The sequence below is a fragment of the Sarcophilus harrisii genome, chromosome 2 (assembly GCF_902635505.1).
Source record: "Sarcophilus harrisii chromosome 2, mSarHar1.11, whole genome shotgun sequence".
NCBI classification, from domain to species: Eukaryota; Metazoa; Chordata; class Mammalia; order Dasyuromorphia; family Dasyuridae; genus Sarcophilus; species Sarcophilus harrisii.
Genome location: NC_045427.1, coordinates 84,537,503 through 84,564,320, shown reverse-complemented (window position 1 = coordinate 84,564,320; position 26,818 = coordinate 84,537,503). Strand labels below are relative to the sequence as shown.

Below are 26,818 nucleotides of genomic sequence, written 5' to 3'. Positions count from 1 at the left end.
TCCTAGGAGCCAAATCACTTTTTTTTTTTTTTCAGGGAATACCATTCACAAGTGATCAGTCTCTAAGTGGAGAAAATTTTACCCCAACATTTTCCAAGCACAAATTTCAGAATGGGCCCCTTAAGCCTTTGTTCATTACAAAACAAATGGATCTCCAGGCATTCCCCCCCACAAACATGGGGGCTACTTGGGTGGCATTTGTACCTATGGAGAAAGATAAAGGAAGACTTTTGCACTTTCACCCTGCACGCTAGAGTTCCATGAGTAATTAGCCCTCAATAAGCTGATTCACTGATGTTCAGCAAGTGGGTATTTCCTGCAAATGGGGAGGGTTTAACTAACAGTGGTGTTGTATATAAATAACATGGTGATGGCGCTACAGAGAATCCTAAGAACGCCCTATAAATATAAATTGATTGTCAGAACCTCGAATTATTAGGAGGGGGCTATGGATGCTGCTTCCAAAAGCAGACAGTGGGACATAGAGGAAAGAGCAATACATGTATGTTCAAAAGTCCTGGGTCAGGCCAGGTTCCTTCTCCTCATTGTCCTTACCTCTCTGAGAATAAGGGAATGTATAATGAGGATCAGAGTACCTGCCCACCCATTTCACAGAAGTGGATTGTGGAGAGTGCTTTGTAAATCTGTTAAGTGCTAAAGAACAATAATTTTCTTTCTTACTGATCTGTTAAGAGTCCCCACAGTATTTGTATCTTCAGACCTTAGAGGAGTTGGTTAAATTATTGATGAGAGAAGGGACTAAACATCTATAAAAAGTGCCTATTATGTGCCAGAGCCTATGCTAAATGCTTTTTTTTTTTTTTTTTTTTTTTTTTTTTTTTTTACAAATATCTCATTTGATCCTCAAAATTACCCTGGGAGGTAAGTGAAAATATTACAGAAATTAGAAGTGAAGTGACTTACATAGGTTCACATTGCTAATAAGCTAAGGCTCTATTTAAACCCAGGTCTTTCTGATTCCTGACCCAGTGCTCTACCCATTGTGCAACCTTGAGAATACTTAGCCATCAGTAAGGCAAGTTTGTATTATCACACATCACAAAGAAAAGCTTAAAAAAAATAAAGAAATCTTAAATTTTTATCATTCTTAGCCTAAGGCATGTTCTCTCAATCTCTCTCCTTTTCTTTTTCTCTTTCACTGTATCTCTTCTTTCTCTCTTTCTTCCTCTTTCCTTCCTTCCTTCCTCCCTCCTTTCTTTCTTTCTTTCTTTCTTCCTTCCTTCTTTCCTTCCTTCCTTCCTTCCTTCCTTCCTGTCTCTTTTTCTTTCTTCCTTCCTTTCTCTTCTTTCTTTCTTTCTTTCTTTCTTTCTTTCTTTCTTCCTTCCTTCCTTCCTTCCTTCCTTCCTTCCTCCCTCCCTCCTTTCTTTCTTTCTTCCTTCCTTCCTGTCTCTTTTTCTTTCTTTTCTTCCTTCCTTCCTTCCTTCCTTCCTGTCTCTTTTTCTTTCTTCCTTCCTTTCTCTTCTTTTCTCCCTTCCTGTCTCTTTTTCTTACTTCTTTTCTTCCTTCCTTCCTTCTTCTCTTTCTTTCTTCCTTTCTCTCTCTTTCCTTCTTTTCCTTTGTCTCTTTTCTCACTGATTATATAACTAAATAATTTTAGAATCTGCTCACGGAAAAAAAGAAATCCAAGCCATGCACCTTGGTCCCAGGAAATGGGACCTGTGAATATTAGTCTCACCAATAATAACTACCATTTTACTTAGCTTTTAGGTGTTTGTAAAGCACTCTATATACTTTGCTTCATTTATGCTTCGTCATAGCCCTGGAAGACTATGGCATTATAGATATCATTATCTCCAATTTACCAATTTGTAAATTTGAAGTCAGAGAAGTCCTGATGTGCCATGGAACACACAGTTAGAAGATAGAATTGAAACTTGATCTTCTTGGCTTGGGGTCAATGCTTGTCCACTATGCTATGCACCCACTAAGAGGGGGTATCTTCTACCATAAATACGTCTTAACTGGTGTCATTTCATTTGATTTTAGCTCCCGATTCAGAGATTTGGATCTCTCTAATATTGTGGATAAATACCCACTGCCATCTGGCATTTGCTGCAGTCTTCCCATAGCTATGTGCCCTGCATCTGCTGGCTGCCTTCCTTCCATCAGCAGAATTTTAATGTATGGATGGGTGAATGGTTCCATTTTTAATGGCAGGGGCAGGGGAAGTACTAAAGAACCCAGTCTACTCTTCCCTTTGATTCACTTGTTACCCTAGTGCTCTTCTACTGTGATACCAGGTAGATCAGGCAAATCCTCAGCAAAATGGAATAAATTGTATTTGGCACAAATCTGTTTTGAAGAAATGCTGGTGATTTGGGAAGGACTGTATGTACCATGCAAGATCCAGGGGATACTGAAAATGACATATTGATTCATTTCATTTTTCTACAGATGTCTCCATTCCAGAATCTCAATGCCATTCTTCTTTAATATCATCACATTATTTTAAATGCTTACTTTTTGAGCTGTTTCCCAGCTGCCAAAGCTAGCCAGGAGAACCAAGTTGCCAGACATTCCTTCCTCGACCCCCAAGTTAGAATGGTCAGTCAACCATGGAGGCGGTCTTCAATACCTTGGAGTATGGCCCTTCCTCACCTCAGGAGTATCTACCTACCTCACAGTGGGGACTACAAAGGCCAATCTAATTTAATTGATTAACAATTGCAAAGCTTTTGGAGCCCTTCAGAGAAAGCTATTTATATGTCTGGGAGCTACCCAGAGATAACAAAATTAAAAAATAAAAACTGCAACAACAGTGTAAAGCAGAGGATGGTTATCAAAATGCTTTTGGAGCTTTTAGCAAGAAAAAGATATAAACGCAAGATTAAGAGGTATTATTAGTCCAGCTGAGGTTAGAGACCAAAGTGTAAATTATTTTCTTTAAAGACTTTTAAAACAAAAATTTGGAAATTCTTTTCTTCACAGAGAGTCTATTTCATTTTCTATGGAAATGTAAGTTTCTGCCTGATAGTGAGTAGGTCAGATCTAGGTTAACATCATTAACCTATTTTAAATTCTTAGGGCACAGCAAGTGTCTCACATACTTATATAATTTTTTTACACTTGGGCTTTAAACATGTTTCCCTGCTTTAAATAGACATTCATTCACTCTCCATCTCGGGTATAGGACCTCCTAGCTTAGCATAACAGCCCAACAAAATAGGGGTAGATATAAACTATGTAATTTACTCACAGGCATAAATGGATGTATAAATGTAAAAAATGTGCACAAAGCTTGATGCCATGCCTGGCTTCATTGTGACCTAATGTCTGTAATATGTAAATATGGGGTTTATTTTGGAAAGAAAAGAAGTTTTAATATACAGATTCATCTAAAGTTCTTTTCTTTTGACATAAGCAGAAATGAAGAGAGGAGAAATAATGTTCTTTCACAATAAATAAGTATACAATGGCAAAGGTTACCATTGAAGGGATTATGCATGACAGGAACCAACATGAAAACTTTCCGTCTTGGACTTTTACTTTAATATGGAGACATTGTTATCAAAAGCACATACTCCACAAATGCTTTGATAACAAATGATCTCACCCTATCTTTGAAGCGCTTTCATTTCTTTTGCTACCCACTGTGTTCCTTATCAGAAGGCCAAGTGTAAGAAGTTTCCTAGTTTATGATTAGGAAAGAACCTGATAGATTAGAAGACTCAATTGAAGTTGGACATAATAAGTATTAAAGTATTACATGACATTAATCCTGCCATTCCATTACTCTCTCAATCACTGTGCACAGACTAATTATTCTGAAGCCAGTGTTCAGGAGAAAATAGAAACATACTTACATTGGGCTGGAGTAATCTCTTTATTGCATCAACAAGGCTAGCTCTGTACTGGTCCAGAAACAGGCTGACATTGAGAAGAGAGCAGAATCCAGATTAAAATGGGTTTTCAATTCTAATGATACTAATGCAGATAAGTACAAGGCTAATTACTCATGTTGACACAGCGCTCAAAAGGAGAAATCGAGGTCTGAGTTTTCTTCTATTCATATGCCTTTATAGAAAAAAAGTGAGGGGAGGGATATTGCAACTCATGTTGACCAAATCAAGTCAAAACATCACTAGGCAATGGGGCTGGGTCCGCACTTGACTGGGTTAGGCTTTCCTGTGGCGGAAAGAAGGTGGGCCACTGAGGTTCTGAGGGCACTGTTCCTGCCACCCAGGATTTAAGTCCGTCACAGCTTAGATTCTTGCATATACCATATTACCCAAAGTTGAAAGTCACTTTATCCCATTCACTCCTTCTTTGGGCACTTATTTTTTAAAACAAAACCAGAAACAGCAAAGAAGCCCAAAGTATAATGAACTGAATAGAATATGCAGTTAACAAACTTTCTTCACAGTCCATTCCAGACTGGTTACATTATGTGTGTGTGTGTGTGTGTGTGTGTGTGTGTGTAATTCTGGGTGTGCACCAGCAACTAGCTCTCATCCCTGCACCTGTACAGAGCCCTCAATTTGCTTTCAGACCATGTCCACAATGGGCCCCAGTTGCTCTGATAGCTATGTTCTTTCATAAGTTCCTTTGTCCCCTTGCCCTCACACCATATTCCAAACACAATGCTCCTTACCTCTGCACACATTCTCTTTCCAATCCTAAATGTTCAATGACTGCAACCACTCCCTCTCTCTCCTAACACCTCTACTTGACTTCCCCAGCTCATTTAAATGACAAGATCCTTGCCCATGTTTCAGTTTCTGATTTCCCTTCTGTAATCTCCTAAGTGGCCAAGCAACTTTGAGGATATTTCTTCTACTCCTGAATATTCTCAGAGCTGCAGATACTTTGCTTCCCTTAGAAAGGCAGGGAGTAATCTTCCCTTTTCCCCTTACTGTCTCTCAAGCTCTCCAGTCTCAGGAGATTTCTGAGGCTGCCCACCAAAACAATGGGATCCTCCAGCAACCTATCTCATACAAATCAATGAATAGCACTGAAATGGTAATGAATTTCTATGACTATAAATGCCATTGAGGTTGGACTCAAACCAGCGACCCAGAAGTAAAAGGTTCTGTAACAAAGGATCCAGTCTAGTCAGGCTGTGACAGAGTTCATAGAAACGCTTGGTTTTTTGCCTTGACCTCCATGTTGATATCTAGTTCCATGTGATCTTACATTTTTCTCTTTTGACCTCTTAATAGCATCTGTTGTTGTTCTGTCACTCTCCAAATTGCTCCTGTCTGGCCTTGTCTTCATTAGGCTTTGCCTTGGAGACAGGGAGTATAGCATCTTTCTCTGGAGTTAGGAAATTCCTCATGGATTCCCAGACTTTGGCCATTTGTAATGGGCTGGGATATCTGTAAGCCGAAGCTGGGACTGGAGGTTTCACCGTAGCAGGGGAAAGATTTCCTGGGGAGGGCTTCCAGTGCTGAAACTTTAATGTCATATGGATGAACTACTTGCCAAGAACAATGTCTGTGAAGTATCCTGAACAATGATTCTACGCTGTCTCCTCTTCAGGAGTGTGTAACAAATTTGTCCTAATAGGTCATCCATATCCATAGGACACCTTCTGCCCCTATTCCTAATTTTTTTTAGTACAAAATGCAATGGAGAATTAAATAGAATATGAATGAAAGAATGAAAAATATATTAAGCACATATATTATATGCTGTGGATTACAAGATAAAATATAGCAGTTACTTTAATGGATGATGGCTGAGGCCTTGGGCTTGAGGTACTTTGGTTCCCAAAGCTCTGAGTTCAAAGTCCTGAGTTGGCTCTGTAGAGTTTGAGGGGAGATGATGGTCATGTGGCAATAGGGGTTTACTGGCCTGGCCCATTCTACAGCCTCTCTCTCCCTCAGCATGCCTTGTGGCTCCAGGTATCCTGGCTTGACTGGCCCATGTGTGACAGGTGGCTGGACACTTAGTGGGGATAACTAATTCCTTCTTGAAAGATGCTTCCTCAAGTGACAGCTGTGAGAGCTGGACTGGAAGCAGGAATGAAGGAGAGGGGCTCCACTCCTGGGACTCCTGGGCCTGCCTGCCTGTAGGTTAAAATTGGTTATGATGAAGGTGGAATTTCTCTCCACAAAGATTTCTCCTCTAATAATGGCTGTGAAATATGAGCTGGAAGCAGGTTTGGTAGATTGAAAAGAGCCGGCAGCTCAGGCTTAGGATCATGGGCTTAGGGGAGGTGGTGGTCAAGAAGGGATGGTAACTGGACTCCCTTGGCATTTTCTGCCCCTTGCTTTCCCCTGGGATGCCATGGTGCTTCAGCAAATAGCTTGGTTGGAGATGACAAAACCTTTGCCCATAGCGCAGATGAAAGACAAAAAACCCAAATCATACTCACATTTCTGTGCAAATTTAAGATTTCCAAAGTGCTTTTCTCACAACACTGTGAGGAAGTTAGATGCAAGGATGATCATTACTACTGATGAAGAAAGTTAGGGTCAAAGAAATGAAATTACTTGCATTTGGACCCAGGCCTCTTGGTTCTTTGTAGCCATGTTATCTTTGTAGACATACAGAAACATACTATGGAAACTTTGCTTGGATATTTAGGTGTTCTCTGAGAAGGAGTCATAGGAGAGATTTTTCATCCAGGATTTGCTTTCTTTGGATATCCTAGTGTTATAGGGATTCGCTGGAGAAAAATTATTATTTTTTCTTCTTTTGTTTGAGATTGCAATTGGATAGTCATTTTCTGGTGTGTTTCCTTTACCAATTAGATTAGTTTCTCTGAGATAGCTTACAACAAAAAAAAATTATTCTGAACTTAAAAACACCAAATACAATGAGTATTTCTATATACAGAGTAGATCAGAAAGAAGATTGTACTCAAAAACTGCTAATCTTTTGTGAATTGCTTGTTTTTCTTTAACTTTATAATAAATTCAAAATATAACTTTCAAAGCTGTCCTACTTGTCTGTGTTCCCTTCTGTCCATTTAAAAATGCTTCAATGACCCCCTTTAAATGTTTTTTTTTTTCCCTTTTGGTAACCTTATCACTAACATCATTTCCCCCATTAAAAAAAAAGAAAGAAAAACTAGATTTTTATAACAAATATGCAAAATCAAACAAAATAAATTCTCACATTGGCTGTAGCTAAAAATGGCCCAGTTTATACTTTGAGTCCTTAACATTTGAGAAAACTTCTGCATTGTTGAATACTCATGTACTGATGTTCATTATATTTGTGTTTCCATTATAAATATGAAAGCTGATGAGTATTTTAGATGTTGCATTTTTAGAATCATGGAACCTAGTAATTCATCTAAAGCATAGTGTAGGAGCTGATTCATGGAATTTTTTTTTATTTTACTTTTGAGAAAATTTATACTGCTTGCCTTACTAGGATATGAGGGTGGGTAGCTAATCCAAGATTCTTATGGACTGTGGATCCATAGGATAAGGTTTGTCTGATGGCCTAAAAGCCCTGGGTAATCACTTCCAAGGGCTTAATCCCTTTTGGGGAGCCCCATAGCTCTTGGGAACTTATCTGATTTTGATTTCTTTTTTTTAAGCTAGTCTGTTTTTCCAGTGAAGGATGAATTTGGACCTCTGTTCAGACTGCTGTAGCTGTTATACGGGTTCACTGAGGAAATCTCTAGTACTCATGTGTCACAGGCTCCCGTTCAAAATGTTTGTCCAGACTTCTCATTGGAATACATTATATTCTGCAGAGATTCCTGGAGAAATTCTGGGTGCACTCTGTATTGCAGAGATGTAGAGGAATTTTCACCCATGACAATTTGGTTTCTTACCTGAAAGATGGTGAGGGCAGGTGACTTTCAGTCAACCCCAGATTATTTATGTCTGTTAGGAGTCCTATTTGGGCCAGCCTTTCCCTCTGGGGTGGGAAATTTGATTATCTTTTTCTTTTCTTTTTTAAAAATAAATCTTTGTGTTGAAGCAAGCACAAGACAAGCAAGAAGCAGCCTATTAGGATTTTGTAAAAAATAAAATAAAATATCTGTATATGTAGAATTGTATCAACATATATTCGTTGGAGTGAATGTAAGCTTCAGCCCCACTAGCTATGGTGGGCCTGAATCCTTATGGAAGAATGTTAATTCCTAGTCTGTTCAAAAACTGTGCCATATGAAGTCTTGTTAATATATGACACTGAGGAAAGCTCTCCAAAGAATAATGCTTGATTCCCCTCCTTTCCTCAAGTCACCAGAGAAGTATTCAAAACTGAAAAGAACTTTAGTTGATTTGCTGGGAAAACAAATGTTTAACTAGGGAGGAGACTTGAGTGGCTGAGGGGGCTGGAATTTGGCTCCCCTCTTCCTCCTTCTCCTTAGAGCTATTTGACATAATCACAGAAATGAAGGGGCAGAAAACAGAGGAGTTGACAACAACAATACAACAGAACTCTATCCTCATTCAAGTCTTTACAAAGTTTGGAAAAGTTCTCTGATGGAATAGGAAGGGGAGCCACGGCCATTAAATATGTGAGAAATGAACATTTTAGAGGAAGAGAAAAGCTCTATGGAGTATGACCCTGCACCTTTACCAAGGGGAATCAGGAAAGTGGGTACTTTCTCTCCCCTCCTCCCTCAATATCAGCCACAGAGTTTTGTAACAGAATCATTTGCTCGGTAGGATTCAGAGACAGACACAGAGAGCAGGGTAGGAAGCAGCTCTAAGGAGTATAACCTTTGTTCACGGAGAAGGGCACCTACCATGAACTCGAAAGAATTAACCATGGTGGACAAAGATTGAGTCATGGAGGGAAGCACCCAGGGAGCACACAAAAGTGACCCATCCTGCAGAGGGACTGACCATGGAGAAGCAGTGGGAGGCCAACCCAAGAAGAGGAAGGATATCAGAGCCCTGAGAACTGGGGACTTGGGAATCCTTAATACCACATCGCTGACTTACTACCAATGTATTCTAAGTAAAAGTCCACTCACCCACTGATACTGAATGTATTTGTGGGAGGATGACCCTGGGATACTTTATGGCTATAGTTTTTCTCATATTATCTTTACAAATGCATTGGTGGAGGCTCAAAAGTTATACTTTTAATATGAACCCATAGAGAACCTTTGAATGTGGAAGTGGTAACTGTTTTTTGGGGCAGGAGAACTCAATCTTCAGATGTGAAGAACTTGGGAGGTAGCTTTCAGAGGAGGTACTATGTACACAAATATCAGCAAAAACTATATATAAACTGTTACAATTAGGCAATTTATAAGCAAAAAATCAGGGAGGAGGGAAAAATAAGAGATTGAAAAGGGGAGAGGATAGGGCTGACTGAATGACTGGAGTTATTGGAGCTGGACAGCAGCTTAGCATGGGGCACTCAATCTCCTGTGACTTCCTACTGGTCATGCCCTATGCCTTAGAGGTCTGCTATGCTCAGCCCTGCCTGTAACTTAAGCATCATCTTCTTTCTACATGAATCATCTTTCCTGACCTTCTCAACTGCTAATGATCTCCCTCTCAAACATGCTTGTCTTTAGCTAATTGAATTTACTTCTTTATATTTAATATTATATTATTAATATAATATACAATAACATTATTATTATATTAATTATTATCATATTATATAATTATATTATGTTCTTTATAATTATATATATAAACATATATATGCATATATGTATATACATATGTACACATATACACATATAAATTGTCTCCCTCATTAGAATATAAACTCCTTTCAAGTAGAAATTGTTTCATTCCTTCTCTTTGTATCTCTAGTGCCTAACACAGTGCCTCACAAACAGTAGATAATTCACAAATGTTGGTTGATGTATTGTTTGATTGGTTATTCTATCACATACTGATTTTAGATGACAGGTGATATAAATATAATTGGAAGGGACCAGAGAGGTCATTAAGTTCAACTCTTAAATTTTACAGATAGGGAAATTGAAGTCTAGAGAGGCAACAGGACTTGCTTCAGACCATATAAATAGCGGCAGAAGTGAGATTTGAGACCAGATTCTCTGACGACAAACCTAGTGCCAAAATCACTCGTCATTTTTTTTCCTTCTCTGGACCTTTAATTGTCATCTAGTCTTTTGTGTGCATTGGTTTTAAGCTTCATGAGGACAAGGACTACTTTTTTGTATTACCTACAATGCCTAGTGCAATAATTCTCAAATGGGGAGCTATTAGAGGATCAACAATTCCTAACATATGGACTGTATCTGAGAAAGATATGAGTTGAATCTACCTTTATAGACCCACACAATGCCCTGCCCGTAGAAGACCCTTAATAAATGTTTTTGAATTTAACTGAATAAAGTATTCAATAAAGATTTGTTGATTGACAGATGGATTGATTCTTGGGGAAAAGAAGTACAAACTACAATGAGAAGAGGAAGGACAATACTGCAGTGGTTTTCTTTACAAGTCAAGAAGATAATGGCATGGATTAACAAGTAGATAAGAGGAAAGAGCTGAGAAATAACCTTGGCCCTATATTCAGCTACACCCAGACCTTTGTCAAATGATTGCATCTCGCTGAGTTTCTCCAAAGTGAACAAAATGTGGAGAAATTGAAGATGGCTTCAGAAAACAACAATACTAATGGGGAAGAGAAGAGAAAGTAGGTTCTACGATGAAAGTAAAAGAAAGAAGGTTAGGGAAACCAATATAGAAATTTAAAAACATGAAAGGTTATTCAGATGGTGGCCAAGTGGTTTCCACTTTCACAGATGTCCTAAAATGGGGAAATAGTGGGAAATTTTCATTGGGATCTAACTTAATAATTAAATTCCAAAAATAATGATGAAATACCTACTATGTGAAAGATACTATAGTAGTCTTAGGAGGAAACTTAATTTGCCAGAGTAATTTAGCCAAAATTTAAATGGGCTAGCAAAGGAAGTTTTAGGATCCTGTAATAACTCTGAAAACAGAATATCCCACTATTATTTACTTGGGATTATTCCTTAGTATGAAGAAAAAAGAATGGAGAAAGTGATTTTCTGGATCCCCTTTTACCTCTATGAGTCTATAGTTTGGAGAAGATGTGTAGAGAATATGTAGCACATGTGAAAGAAGCAGATTTATGCTAAGACCAATGCCTGGCTGGGTTGATGTGATTGGAGTGAGAAAAAAAAAGCTACATTTCCTTTGCTAGAAGAAAACTTATGTGCAGTAGAATGTCAGAAAACAAGAAATCAAGATGTAAAGCCCTAAGATGAGAAAATTACTAATCAGGATAGAATAATAGTTACTTCATGGGAAAATTTTAACCTCTGCAGAGGCATTTTTACGGGTGGGAACATGTTTAATGCAAAATTGACAAATTTATCAAATATGTGGCCTCAATGTTTGATGAAAGATGTTAAGATACTTCACAAATGTAGAGGAAAACTGGGGGGAAAGTACAGGATCAGATTAAATAGAATGGCAGATACTGGTATTACCTTGTTAAAATAAATTTTTAAAATGGTAAATTATAAACATGTACAATGAGGTGTATATTTGCTTATATGTAAACACTCTTGTGGTTTTTGGATTAATGGGCTTTAGGATTTGTGTTTTTCATATTGAACAATGATAATAAGAGATAAGGTTTAATAGGAAAGGTAAGAAATTGCAACTTAAATTTAATTTCTTTAACAATTTGACCTATTTCACCCTTCAATTTTTATAATTATTTTATTTTTATTTTTTTAAAAAGTTAATTTACATAGAGAAAATGTGGGAAAAATGAGTTAGTTTTCTGGTCAGTCAACTATACCAACAGGAGGCTTGGTTGGCAGGACTATGGTATAATTATCAAGTGATAATCTATCTCTTATGGCTAAGTCTTTTAATGTCAAGTAATTCTGTTTTGTTTTGTTACAGAACTATGGTTTCGTTGCTTTGGGGGAATGTTCACCATTGATCAGCAACTATTTTGTACCTTAAAGTCTTTGGGCACCAAGAGACTAAGTGACTTATGTATGGACACATGTCTAGAATATATCAGAAGTAAAATTTAAACTCAAGGCAAGTAAAGCATCAAAGAGAAAATAAACTGCCTCTTGTAAACTGTACTCTCTGAAATGCCTTGAATATCTGAGATATTGAGATATTAGTGCATTGACAGAGTAATCACAATCACATTTAAACTGGGTCACATACAAATGACAATAAACATCATCTCTCTATATAGGAGGCCAGCCTTTTCAACTTTTGATCATTTGTCTACCATATCTCAACAGTCAGTTAGTCAGAATAACACGTAAATTATTCCAACTTTCTAGTAGTTCTGTTCTCCAACCAAGCCTCAGTCTCAGCAAAAGTTCAACAAGACTTTGCAGAAAATGTCAGATGAATAATTTCAATGTCCTTTAATGGAAAGTATGTGCTTGAACAATTCCTTGAAAAAAAATTACTCTTTAAATAAATCCTAATGGGCTAGAAGAATAGCTGTTAACTTAAGTGGATCTATAGCTCAGTGAGTCACTTTGTGGAGAAGGAGATATAGTTTCAAATTTATCTTCAATTACTAAGCAAGATAAATTGGTGGTTAATCTGGTTTGACCTCCAAACCAAAACTTCCATGCAATTTATCTATGAGGCTAACCCTACTGTTGATCCTTGAGTCAAAGAGGAAGATGCCAGATAGAAGAAAAAAGTACCTTTGTCGAGGAGTGAGAATAGCTGGCTTTGGGTGGTTTCATTCCTGTTTCCAATTAGATTCACTTTGTCTTAAGATCACATTTCCTTGAGCTTCACTTTCCTCATCTGTAATAGGGGGACCATAACATTTGTTCTATTGACCTCAAAGTGCTGTGAGGAGCAAATGTAAAATGTTTTGTAACCAATGCATACTGCTAATGTGATATTATTATTATTATTGTTATTACTCTTATTTTTAATATTTTAGATATAATTAAAGGGAAGGATGTTGGATGCTCTGAGTTCATTCTACTCATTAGTAATAATAATCTAGTTAGAATATAGTTCTACATAGAAAATGAATACATCCAATGCAATGTAGACTTTTTTAAAAGCTTAAAAAGCATGTCTGAAACTACTCATAATATGGCCTGTTGTGCCCAATTATGCCAGAACCATTGTGATATAAACTCACCCATAGTCAGAGACTTTTAAAGATAAAATTGGGAATCTGGAGGAAAAACAATGGCTTATGGATTTATGGAGAATGTCTTTTGGGTAATCTGGCAGAAAGTAATAGTCTCCTTGGAGTTTAAAGATGAGATATTATCACTTTTAACTAATTTTCTTCACATTCAACACTCACCTAAGAATGGAGTTATTTTAATTATGAACTTCATGGTATAGTAAAAAGACAATGTTTTGAGTAAGTTCTGAGTTTGAATACTGCTTACATCATTTGTTCCCCTTCATCTGTCAAATAATGAGGCAGAACCAGGCTATTTATCTATATTGTCCTTTCTAGCTCTGAATCCTATGATATTATGACCTAGATTGACACTTGTAATAACTCAAATCATAAATGAGAAGGGATTCTAGAATTTATGCTATGTCTAGTTTAAGGAAAAATATCATCCCCTCAAAAAAACAGCTTAAAATTAAATATTTCTTTAATATCAAAGGAGAAAATTGGGGGGAGGGATGAAGTTCAATCAGTGTTAAGAAGGTTAGAAGCAAAGGAAAAAAAAAATTAAAGTTAAAAGCCACTGTTCTTCCTCCAGACTCCCAATTTTATCTTTAAAGGTCTCTGACTGCGCATGAGTTTATACCACAATTGTCCTGGCATACCTGGGCACAATAGGCCAGGTTATGGGTGGCATTTCAGACATGCTTTCCAAGCCTTTAAGAATCCAAATGTACACAGTCATTTCTCTTTTTGCAGCGTTCCAATAAAGTAGAGAGCCGTCAACCACTGAATGAAAGCGTTCATTGGGTAAAAAACATCTTACTTCCAGACCCTTAGATTTCATTGTGATTGAACAGGAGTCTGGAAAGGCAGGCTTAAAATTAACAATCACTGGCTATTCTAAACTCAGCAAGGACGGGGTTGGCCTGCATTCCAGCAGAAAAGAATCCTTACATTATATTCAACCCGAAACAAGTCATCTGAGGAGCCATAATAAGCAGTTTTTCTGTCCCTGTGGTTAAACATTCCAATATTTTGATGTTTGTCAACAACATCTTTTTTGCAGGTGTGGCCTTACCTACATTTTTTTTTCTCCTTCTATTTATCTCAAAGTTGACACTTTCCAAGTTATTTAGAAGCTGTTGAACCATGAAACTATTTTTTATTGTCAAAAATGCTGAATGGGGAAATAATGACAAGCTTTCACAGTTTGCCTCTTTATTTTAAAATCTGGTGGAGCTACTAAATTTAGTTGTGACCCAAGAGACTGTCTGTTCTGGGAAATAAGTTATTCCCACCACTGCACACGAGGTTTGTGAATGTTTGAATGTAAATATATGAATATATGAATGATTTGGGAACATAAACATATCACCGCTTGTTGTAATCATGTGCATTTTTACTTGAACCTCAATGTGGGTTTAGAATAGGTTTGTGAATAGAGCTTGTTTTCATGTAAATGGGATCAAGCAGTACCACTGGTTAGCTATTCAAGAAATCAGACAATACCACCCTTGCTGGAAAGGCTTCAACAAGAATTTAATCCATGGACCTAATATTTGAACTCAGATTCTTGCTTCATATTCTGGGCCTCTAATCCCAGATCTGATGGACTGACAATAACAGAAGGACAGTGTGAGACTAAACGTGATCTATTTGTGTGTAGCACCTGTTTTTGACACTGGGCACTTTAGGTTTCATCCTCATCTGAGGCTGTATCTGAAGAAAGCTTTCCTTTCCCTTACTGTGTGTCACATTCTAAACATGCAATGTGGCTTGCCTGCTCCCAGAATCGCCAGCCATACAGTGACTTTGACACTGAACAATACCAAGGGGGAAAAAGCCCAAAGAATACAGTGTCTATCCTGGCCCTAGGTGCAAGGTATAAGTCACAAACACTGGCTGTTTAAATTAAGTTTTTAAGCAGCTTAATCATTTTCAGTCAATGACAGATCGACTAGATATTAAAATATTTAACTTAGGAGTAGAATAATCAGGACTACAGTGAGAGCAATCTAGATCTTCATGTTTACTAAAGAAAATGATGAGGATTCTGGCACTTAGAACTAGGGAGGCAAGAAGGAGGAGACAATTTCTAAGCCAAAAAGAAATTTTTAAAAATGAAACTTGGTTTGTTTATTGTCACTTAAATGTACAAATGGCAACATGTCTACTCATTGTCTATATATATGTACAATTGTATTAAGGAGTTTAAATTGACTATGCATTATGTATTTACTGGGTAAACAAGACCGTGTTGTTTTCTAGTGAAAAATACAATTTTCAAAAATGTTAGAGAGGCTATTTTTAACCTGAGGACATTAATCAGAAAACAGCTTAAGTCTTGTTCTCTCTGTCAGTTTCTCCAATACAAATAGGATGACATGGTGTGAGTGTCCACAGTACAAGACACGACAAAACCAGGTTGTTTTGATATTTGTGTGAAGAACAAATTTAACTTTAAATCTCTTGGCCAGACCTTGCCTCACCCATATAATCTGGACAACATCCACATGCGACCCTTGTCTAAGCCCCCGAGAAGACTGCTGCCCTCCTGTTCTTGTCCACCAGCACTCTGATCTGACTTTCATACTTAATCTGATCTAATCCTGCTGGCATTAACTTCATCTGTGCAATGAAACCTGGAGAATCCATTCTCCTATTTGGTGAGGAAGGCATTTACAAAATTGCTTGCTGAAATCATATGGCCATGTTTAGCTCCTTATTTTAATCATATGATGCATCTCTAAGACATTATCGGTGATTAGTCAGAAACCTGGGTCTGTCCTTTTTGGGAACAAAGACATTTTCTGAAGTGAAATGATAAGAGAATGAAGTGCTGTTGTCACACGGTGTAAGTAAAGGAGGAGGAAGAAGTAAAAGTCAAAAGCTTGAAAAACGTTTTTCATTGAGGCAGATCTTTCTGAAAAGCTAATTCAGTTGATTTAAAAAGGAAAATGACTGCTTGAAAATGTTATGAAACTAAAAAAGATTTTTTATTTAAAAGAAATATATTTCCTTTTATTTTAAAAACACCATGTTTCTTAGTGAAGAGCCAGAAATACATCTTTCAACTAATGCCCTGTCTGTTCCTGTTCTAGACCTGCTGATTATGATCATCAAAATAAGAGCTTGCTCATTACCTCTGAACTTGCATTTTAGAAATACCACCACAAAGTCAAAGAAACTGAAATTTAATGGAAAATATGTAATAATTACCAAAGTTTTCCATAAATTAAAATACTATCCAATTTATCTGAAGAAATCATGCAAGATTAATTGTAGCAATTATTAAAGGGCTAAGGCTTGTTTATCCTGTAACTATGAAAGAAGCAGACTTTCATAAACAAACAAGTCTGGTTAAATAAAAACAATATGCAAAACACCCAACTTATATATTTTTTAAAATTCAGTCTTCCAAAAATTCCTATATTTTAAGTATCAATTTCCCATTTGTTAATATATTTTGATTTTATAATTAGTTTTTGTTTTTAGCATATATTAAAAACAATAGCCACTAGATAAAAACTGAAGCGACTGTATATCAAACACAAATACTGTAGAAATATTTTTCTCTAGAGTTGTTTTGAATATATATATTTTTGTATACATATATAGAAATACAAATATAAAATATATTCAGGATATACTGTGAATAAATCAATATTATTCTTACATCTATACATATATAGATACAATACATATGTATGTTATGTATGCATATATCCTCTTATATCAATAGTCAGATCTTTCCTAAGAAGTAAGCTAATTGAGCTGTTTGTGTTGATAAACTCCCTTTTCTCCAGACTATTCCTCACTGAGCCATAATTATTTGCAATTTGCCTAAGTTGTCCATTTACTGATACGTCAAGCATGAAACAGAGGCAATTCCAGAAAATGGAAATGCTTCTCAAAATCAATCTTTGGGAAATAATGTGGTAGAAGTTACTGTGTGATAGAAGACTACCTTAGGACTGTCACATGGAGATGAATATTAATTTGTCGAGGTGAAGGTGGCTTTGTGCTTCATTTGTTGACTTTGCCTAGCCATCAGCAAATCGGCAGAGCACAATTACTCCAGCAAAGCTTCTTTTTCCCCCCTAACATGAGTTTTATGATTTTTATGTACTTACCAGTCAGCACACATAACAATGTCAAAATGTCCTTCCAGTTGAGAGACATCTGTCTCATTATCCCATCGTAAAACGCTAAGAGGAAAAAAAAAAAAGATTAAAAAAATTAGACTTAGATTTTTTCATCTTTTTGCTTCTAAGCTATTAACATTATTTTTATGGCACTGAAATTATTTAAAAGGTATATACATATTACTTCAAGGGGTATATGACAAAAATCTCGGAACATAACTGTGTATTCTGTATTTTGTTCAGGCTGAACCCTTGACGAGGAAGAGTTCCAGCTTTATTTAGACATAACAGTTAAGCTGCTGTCAGGCTTCTGTAGGTGAATCAGGGAGAAAAAGAGTATTTGTTTCCACAGTCACTGGAATCTCTCTGGATATTCTGAACCTTTATATCTGGGTATTGGAATTGCAGTATTGCCAGTCTGATCAGAATATAAATTTATAAAAATAAAAATTATATGCATTTATAGCATGTCAATTGCATTTTTCACTGATGAAATATCTCATTTCTCAAAGTCTAAAAAGAAAGGATAAAAGAATATTCAACTTTTATTTGGCAGTTTGTGACTTTAGGAAATTTTCAAAAATCACTAGTTCTAACACCAAATCTGAAATGAAGGATGAGGTTTTAAATTCTAAACTAATTATAACAATGAATAATGTGAATTTGAAAATTTCAGTGTTCATGAAGTCAACTAGATGGTTGCGAAGATACTCTTAGTAACTATGATCATCATTGCAATTTATTAAAATATTGCAAAGATACTCCACCCCCGACCCCCGCCTACCTCCAAGCAAAGACTGATTTGCAAAGAAACATCCTGTTCCCCATTTCAGTTTGATGGTAACTTAAAACAAACTGACAGCTTTTCTTTGATCTTGTACAGCTATGCTTCCTTATCTTTCTTTGTGTGAGGTTTCTAGTTTTCTAATCTACTTTGGAAGAAAAGAGACCTTTACCTCTCAAAGCTTAAATAGAGCATCAGTCATTTTCTAATAAACCCCAAAATTCCTTCAAAGTACACTCAGAAACACGAGAGACATGCAAATTTCCTAAGGTATAGCAGATAAAAATGCAATCTTAAAAGTGCCTATAAGAGATATTTAGCCCTCCTGCCTAGAAGCCACATAAACAAGCTTTGTAGATAAAATTTAAAATCCTTATACTTTCCTAAAGTCCTCTGCAGCTAATGAAAATTACATATATCCAGGAAGCAGAGAAAACTAGAACTCTGGATCTCAACTGCTAATTCCACAGACTTTATAATCCAATAGAAGAGAATCATATGAGCCTTTAAAATTTATGATTTTTTTTGAAATGCCTATTTAGCAAATAACTGATCTGAACACTAGCAGTAGGACAAAGGGGGAACAAACTCTGGTCGCATTCAGTGAATGGGTACTAACTATTCCTTCAGCAGATTTATTTAGTGTAACTTGTTATAGTTCTACAAATGGTCCTACTTGCATAAAGAGACTTTGAACCAGATAAGAATGTCCTTTAAAAAAAAAGAAGTCATTTTTCTTTTTTCTTTTTTTCCTTAAGTTCTATGAAGAATATAGTGGTATGAAGTATTTTAATTTCTGAAGAGATCTGGCCTGCTGGCTCACAAACAACCCTGAGGGTTCTATGTGCAAGTATCACTCATACTATCTAATGATTTATAGCTTGGCTTAATATTGCATAGGCTCACTACCATTCCAAAAGTGAATTGGATCATTATACCCACAATGCCTTCGTCACAGTGAGCCATTGTTATCACATTTGTAAATGACACTGTATAAATTAATTCAAAGTGATCCCTAACCTATACAAGTATTACAGTCTAAAACAGATGATGCTGAAGTATCTAGATACATGAAAGATCTATAGAGAATTATTTTCAAAAGATATATTATGACCTGACATAATATATTAACAAATTATGATATGGTCATTTAAGAAAGTCCATGTGTTGAACTGATGCTAAGTGAAATGAGCAGAACCAAGAGATCATTATATACGTCAACAACGATACTGTATGAAGATGTAATCTGATGGAAGTGGATTTCTTTGACAAAGAGACCTAATTCAGTTTCAATGATCAATGATGGACAGAAGCAGCTACACCCAAAGAAAAAACACTGGGAAATGAATGTAAACTGTTTGCATTTTTGTTTTTCTTCCCAGGTTATTTTTACCTTCTGAATCCAATTCTCCCTGTGCAACAAGAAAACTGTTTGGATCTGCACATATACATTGTATCTAGGATATACTAGGACATATTCAACTAGGACTGTTTGCCATCTAGGGGATGGGGTGGAGGGTGGGAGGGAAAAATTGGAACAGAAGTGAGTGCAAGGAATAATGTAAAAAAAATTACCCTGGCATGGGTTCTGTCAATAAAAAGTTACTATAATAATAAAAAAAAAGACAGTCCATGTGTGGCAGTTCTTTACAAATGCATCTCATGTAGATTGCAATCAGCAGTCAGTCAATAAATATTTTTAAGCACCCAGCTTGAGCCAGGTAATGCGTTAAGATCTGGGAATATAAAAATAAGCAAAAGATGGTTCTTGTCCTCGAGAAGCTCACAATCTAATGGGAGAGACAGAGAGGAAACAAATACATACAAACAAGCTACATATAGGATAAAATGAAAACACAAATACTTAAGACAGAAAAGGTGCCAGAAATAGGAGGGGCTGGGAAAAGTACCTGTAATTAATAAGTTCCTGAGATACATAAAAGTTAGGTGACTTGCCAGGGGTCATATGATTATTAAGTGTCAGAAGCAGAATTTGAATCTAGGTTTTCCAGACTCTAAGCCCCACCCTCTATCCAATTCCACATAGTTGTCTCTATCTGATTATACATATTAACACTAACGTGGATACAAATTATGTGTATTGATACTAATATAAAAAAATACCAGTCTCCATGTATTTCCCCCAAAGGATGCTCTGCTAACCTTGGAAATCAGATTCTTAGATGGATCATTATCAACAAATAGCCATTCTTATATAATCTATGCTCCTCCCTTTTTATACAGAATCTCCCTATCATCCCTAGGCTGGAAGTACCAATCACAAATCCAAAGCCAGTATTGGTTGGTATGGAATTTTCACTTGCTTTGCATCCTACCTGAACCGGTTCAACCATCTTTAGAGACAGTTGGTGTTCTGGGGGCCCCTCCTGGCAGCGAACCATACTGATGCTGATTTTAGTAACAATGACCAATTGATTTTAGTCCTGTTGTACCTCAAAACTCCTAAACTCAAGTGATCCACCAGTCTTAGCCTCCCATTAGGAGGTAATATGGATATATACCACTTTTCCTGGCACATACCATATTTTAAAGAGTTGAATCAAGCTTGCTGGCTTTAGCAGACTAGAATTCAATATTGTAGGACACAGGAAACCAATTATGTTAACCTAACTAAAGACTTTCCATATGTATCTGAGTTTGAGTGTCAATCTGAAATTGAAAGCCAAATTCATCTCTAAACTATTTTGTACCTTTCATCTGAAAACAACAAAAACAGTCACAACACAACAAAAAATCCTGAGCTCAAACACAAGACTGAGGCATGCAGATTGTAATAAAATCTAAAGACAGATTCAGCCTGGTTTAGATCTTAATTGTGGAGATTACAGACAACTCACTTTAAAGAGAATTTTGAAGGATGTCTTTTCTTATAGTCTCAATGTTAAAAATCTATTTCCACATATTTTACTGTAATAGCTGTGGGCCCTTAGATATAGGGAACATGAATCTATTTGGTGACTCTACTATCTAAAAGATCTTGTTTTTCTATTGGGGAAATAAATATGTTGATCTAATTCTTGATCATATTTGCCAAATGCAAAAACAAACTTGGAACAATCAAAAGAAGTAATTCTGTGAATGGTATAAAGGAGACAGTTGCTTTTCCTTCAATTTATCAAAAGCATTTGTTTTTGCAGAGAAATGCATCAGCATCTACACTGATTCCTTTCATTTTATGCCTCAATGTTTAAGTATGCTTTGAAAACAATTTCCCAGTACACATTCAGGTCATTTACTGCATTAACCAGATTTCAAAACTGCTTCTCTCCCTCTTTCCATACCCTTCCTTATTTTATTGCTGCTTTCTTCCAGCTCTTCATTCTCCAATCTTTCCCAATCCTTTGTGGGTTTTGAAAAGCACTGTTTTTAAGGGGTAGCTATGTAGAGTCTTGGATTCTTTAGAGAATTGCCGTTATTTAAATTTAGAATTAAATTCAAAGACTAAATAGTTTCTTGGATATTAAAAGGTCCTTTGCCTATTATTTAATGATTCCTTGGGTTAAAGGCATAACTGTAACTTAAATGTATATGTTAGTCAATCAAGCATTTAGTATGCCTATCATATGCTGAACAAATACTAGGTTTTAAAAGGGAAGTACAAGATTTTCTGCCATTTGTTAGAAAGATCAGACCTTCATTTGAAACAATCAAAGAAATTTATGATACAATATATAATTAAGTGCCTAAAGCAATTTATTTATGTGATATAGGAGCTCAGGATGGGAGGATAAATGCAACTTGGACTAGTTGAGATAGAGTTCCATGGAGAAAGAAGAACATGAGTTGCGGCATGAATGATAGACAGGAATTAATCAGGTAGACCAGAGAAGGACATTGTCTTGATGGACGAAACTGCATGATCAAGAATCTACCATGTAAGGTGGAAACATGAAGAAGGTACTATGGCTTGTGATAGTGAAACTTGGGGATGAGGGTAAGGTAAAAGTCCTAGCCATGTATGACTTAGTTGTGATGTGCCCATAGTTCCACAGTGCCAGAGGATACTGTGGACCCAGATTTTCTGCTTCTAAGTTTCTATTTATTATATGTAATAAAGAGGGGGGGAAAAAACCAAAACCTTGCTTTCTACCCAGGTGTATGTTGTTAATTTAGAGAAGTAAGATTAGAGACACACAGAGAGAGGGGTGGAGAGAGAGAGAGAGACAGACAGACAGACAGAGATAGAGGAGAGAGAAAGTCATCAAGAACTAATCACTTTGTATATTTCTTTCCATCCCATAGTATTGTGGAAAATTTTATTAATTTCAAGCACAGTAGAAATGAGCAGGACCAGGAGATCATTATATACTTCAACAACAATACTATATGATGACCAGTTCTGATGGACCAGGCCATCCTCAGCAACGAGATCAACCAAATCATTTCCAATGGAGCAGTAATGAACTGAACCAGCTATGCCCAGAAAAAGAACTCTGGGAGATGACTAAAAACCATTACATTGAATTCCCAATCCCTATATTTATGCACACCTGCATTTTTGATTTCCTTCACAAGCTAATTGTACAATATTTCAGAGTCTGATTCTTTTTGTACAGCAAAATAATGTTTTGGTCATGTATACTTATTGTGTATCTAATTTATATTTTAATATATTTAACATCTACTGGTCATCCTGCCATCTAGGGGAGGGGATGGGGGGAGGTAAGAGGTAAAAAATTGGAACAAGAGGTTTGGCAATTGTTAATGCTGTAAAGTTACCCATGCATATATCCTGTAAATAAAAGGCTATTAAATAAAAAAAATAAAAAAAAATTTCAAGCACAGTAAATCAGATGATTTTAAAGGACTAGAACTGAACAACCTAGAAAAAGAATAATTCCATTGCTCCAACTTAGATGATAAATTTGATTTCATTATTAGGATTTACATTTTAATGTACGCTAGAGTATGCGCTCACCCCACTCTTGCCCCAACTTCATATTAAATTTGAGCAATTGGTGAGAGGGAGAGGAAATGGTATTGCATATACTACAATGTAAATCCAATCAATACAAGACAATTTGTATTTGTCTAAGGAAGAATACAAAATATGTTCTATATCAGAGAAATACAGGTAAAGAAAAAATACTGAGATTAAAACATAATGTAAGAAGCAAACATGGATTCACATTTACAAATGGTGATTGTAGGAATGACACAAAAGAAATGGATCAGAGTTATCTGTTATTTGTGATATGCTATACCATTTTCACTTGCTTTATTACTATTTTGGGAGTGATTCCATGTCTAGTCAATTTTAGTAAGACAGAAAGACATAGCTACCTAATAGGAAGATAAATTTTTGAGTCAAGGCAATAAAGCATTTTGTTCATTTTTCACTCATCTCTGACTCTTTGTTACCCCCTTTAGGATTTTCTCGGTAGAAATATTAGAGTGGTTTTCCATTTCCTTCTCCAGCTCATTTTATAGATGAGGAAACTGAGGCAAACAGTGTTAACATTTTTCCTGTGGGTCACACATATTGAAACACAGGTCCTTTTTACTCCATGCCCAGTACTCTGTGTACTGAACCACCACCTAACTGCCTCAACAAGCATTTATTAGACACTTAAAATATGTTTAGGAGACTCTGTTAAGTACTATGTGCATATAAAGAATGTAAAAAAAAAATCCCTGGATTCAAGGAACTAATAGTTCAAAGGGGAGAACAACATTCAAACAACCAGGTCTTCACACAATATACACAGAGTAAACTGGAAGAAGTATGAGAGGGAAAGCATTAGCATTAAGGAGAAGACAGAGAAGCTTCATGCAGGTCAGATTTGACTTGAAGGAAGCAGGAAGTATACATGAGGAAGGACATGGTATGGGAAATAGCCAAAGAAAATGCCCAGAGAGAGACAGAATATTTTGTTCGTGAAACAGGAAGGAGGTCAGTGTTGATGGATCAGAGTATATGGCTGTATAAGGTATTGGAAGATTGGGAAGGTAGGAGAGGGATAGGTCATGAAGGTCTTTGAATGCTGAACAGAAGATTCAGTGTTTGATTCTGGAAGTAATGGAGAGCCACTGGGAGGGTGGGAGGCAGGGAGGGAAAGAGGAAGGGAGGGAAGGAGGGAAAGAGGGAGAGGGAGAAATGCTGAAAACCTATGTGGAATCAGGGGTTGGGGAGTTCAGTCAAGTGATAAAAGACTGGAAAGGTGGTAAGGTACCAAGTTGTAAAAACTTTAAAAGCCAAATCTATATATCTATCTATTGATCTATCTATCTATCTATAAAATATATCTGACAATCATCTACGTGAAGACAATCATTTGAATCCATGGAAGATGATGAGGTCACAAAGTGAAATTGTATAAAGGAAGAAGAAAAGGGGGCCCAGTACTGAGTATTGGGGGATATCTAGAGCTAGTGGTTATAACTTGGATGAAGATGAACAATGAGAAGATAGCTAAGCAAGTGTTATTCTTAAAACAATTGACAAAACAACATAATATTTAAATTATGTTAACCCAAATTATGAAAAACCCAATGCCACATTACTTCTACCATCTTCCTCCTCTAATCCTGTGTTGTTGAACAGAAAAAGAAGAAATCAAAATTCTAAGCTGATGGAAACCATGAAAAATTTCTGCTATCTAACTTCAATTGGATCTTAAATGAAGCAAGGTAATACTTTTACTCTTCCTTAATTGGTTTTCTATACTGCTAAACACAGGAGCTATTCTAAACTTCCTCTCTTAATCCTCTCACATTTTCCCTTCTTCCCAAGCCCTTGACTTATATTTTACTGGGAAAATAGAGACTATCTATAACAAACTTACTTTCTACTCTTTTCATCAAATTCCTGGTTTATGAACTCACCATTCAACTGAAACTTCTCTCTCCAAAGTTATCAATGCTTATTTATTTAGTGCATACCAATCAAACAAAGAATTATATTACAGAGCTAGAAAACAGACCTACAAGGAAACAAAATGGAGGAACACTTCTGAATACAATGACTTCCTATTATATATACTTTCTTGAAATGGAAATTCATTGTTACATACTTTGAATCCTCTTGTGTTTTGCTATGCAAATGACAATTTTTTCTCTCCTATTTTGTTTTTTCTTATTTTTGTATTTAAGTTTTAAATAAATAAATACATTTTTAAAAAATAATAAAATCCTTCTAGAGAAACAACAGATCAAGAACCTCAAGAGATTTTTTTTTTAAGTAGGAGGAAGCTGTTCTAGAAGAAGCTTACCTCAAACTATACTACAAAGCAATAATCCTAAGGGAAAAAACCCAACAATTCCAAAAGTATGTGATTCTGGATAAAAAAAAAATAGATCAATTAGAGGAATAGATTAGGCAACAGCACATGAAGCAAATAAGCATAATTGTATAGTGTTAAATAAATTCAAAGATCCTAGCTATGGGGGTAAGAGCCTACTATTTAGCAAAAACTATTGGAAAAGGTGGAAAGTAATATGGCAGAAATTAGATATAGATCAACATCTCATACTATAAACTAAGTTAAATAGTATTTGAACTGCTTTGCTTTTTTTTGAAGGATTCTAAGAGGCAGAGGTAAGAAAACAATGTATTCCATGCATGAGGAATAACCATTTCAAAGGTATAGGAAATAAGAGATGGAGCCATGTGAGAGGAATAGAGAGGTCAGTTTAGTCAGATCCTAGAGTGGTGGAGAGGGAATAAAATACAATGAGCCTGAGAAGATAGGTTGGGACAAAGTTCTGAAAGCCTTTAAAAGATAAGCAAAGAAGTTTCACATAGTAAGAGCTGCATTTATCAAAAATAACTTTGGCTTTAATATAGAGAATTGGTTGAACTGAGGAGAGATTTGAGGTAGAGAGACCAATTAGAAGACTATAATAATTCAGGCAAGACATGATGAGGGCCTGAATTAAAGCAGTAGCTATGTGAATAAAGAGAAAGTGATGGATACAAAAGATATTGGGGAAGTAGGAACAGCAAAATTTGGCAACTGTGTAGACATATGAGGTAAGGAAGAACGAGATATTAAGATTATGAACTTGAGAGACTAGAAGAATGGTGGAGCCTTCAACAGAAATAGGGATATTTGATAGAGGGATGGATTTAAGGGGAAAGATAGAGTTCTGTTTTTAAAATGTTGAGTTTGAGATGTCTCCAAAACATCCAGTTTGAAATGCTCAATAGACTACTAAGGATAGAAGACAAAGCTCAGGGGAGAGAAAAAGAATGAGGAAGAGGTGACCATCTTGTTGTTAATACCAACTCCTTTATATGGATTTTTGATTACCTTGCCTCTTTTTTAGTATATTGTTTACTCTCTAATCATTCTCTTCTTAGCTAGTGCCACCTTCCTGGCTACTGACAATCATAGCCAAGTTTTCTCTATCCTTAAAAAAAACCATCACTTACTTGGTTCTCTTTTCAACAATGAGGCGATTCAAGCCAATTCCAATAGACTTGTTATGGAGAGAGCCATCTGCACCCAGAGAGAGGACTATGGGACCTGAATGTGGATCACAACATAGTATTTTCATCTTTTTTTATTGCTCTTTTCTTGTTTTTTCCTTCTCATTTTTTTCCTTTTTGATCTTATTTTTATTGTGCAACATGATTTGTACACGTTTAGAAGAACTGTACATGTTTAACCTATATTAGATTACTTGCTGTATATGGTCTCTGAAATGTCTCAGTATAAAAGCAAGTGTTGGGGAAGAGAGGAAGTGGTGAGCTAAGTGCTGAACTCCTTGAAAAAGAAGAGAAAATTACCTTCAGGCCATCATCCAATAGGCACCATAATCTTATTTGGGTGGAAATTGTTGAACTTCTGTGAATTTCAGGAGAAAAGAAGCTGCTAAGTGAAGGTGTACA

At 36.2% G+C, this 26,818-nt stretch overlaps 1 protein-coding gene across 1 annotated transcript in view; it reads right to left on the bottom strand.

The window, feature by feature from the left end:
- Nucleotides 1–26,818, bottom strand: part of CAMKMT (calmodulin-lysine N-methyltransferase) — a gene marked incomplete at its 5' end in the record, with an annotated part of 451,820 nt that overhangs the window by 16,799 nt on the left and 408,203 nt on the right. The window contains 2 exon segments of the mRNA XM_031949249.1: nucleotides 3,825–3,888; nucleotides 17,169–17,243. Of these exon segments, the coding sequence (XP_031805109.1) occupies nucleotides 3,825–3,888; nucleotides 17,169–17,243 (139 nt within the window).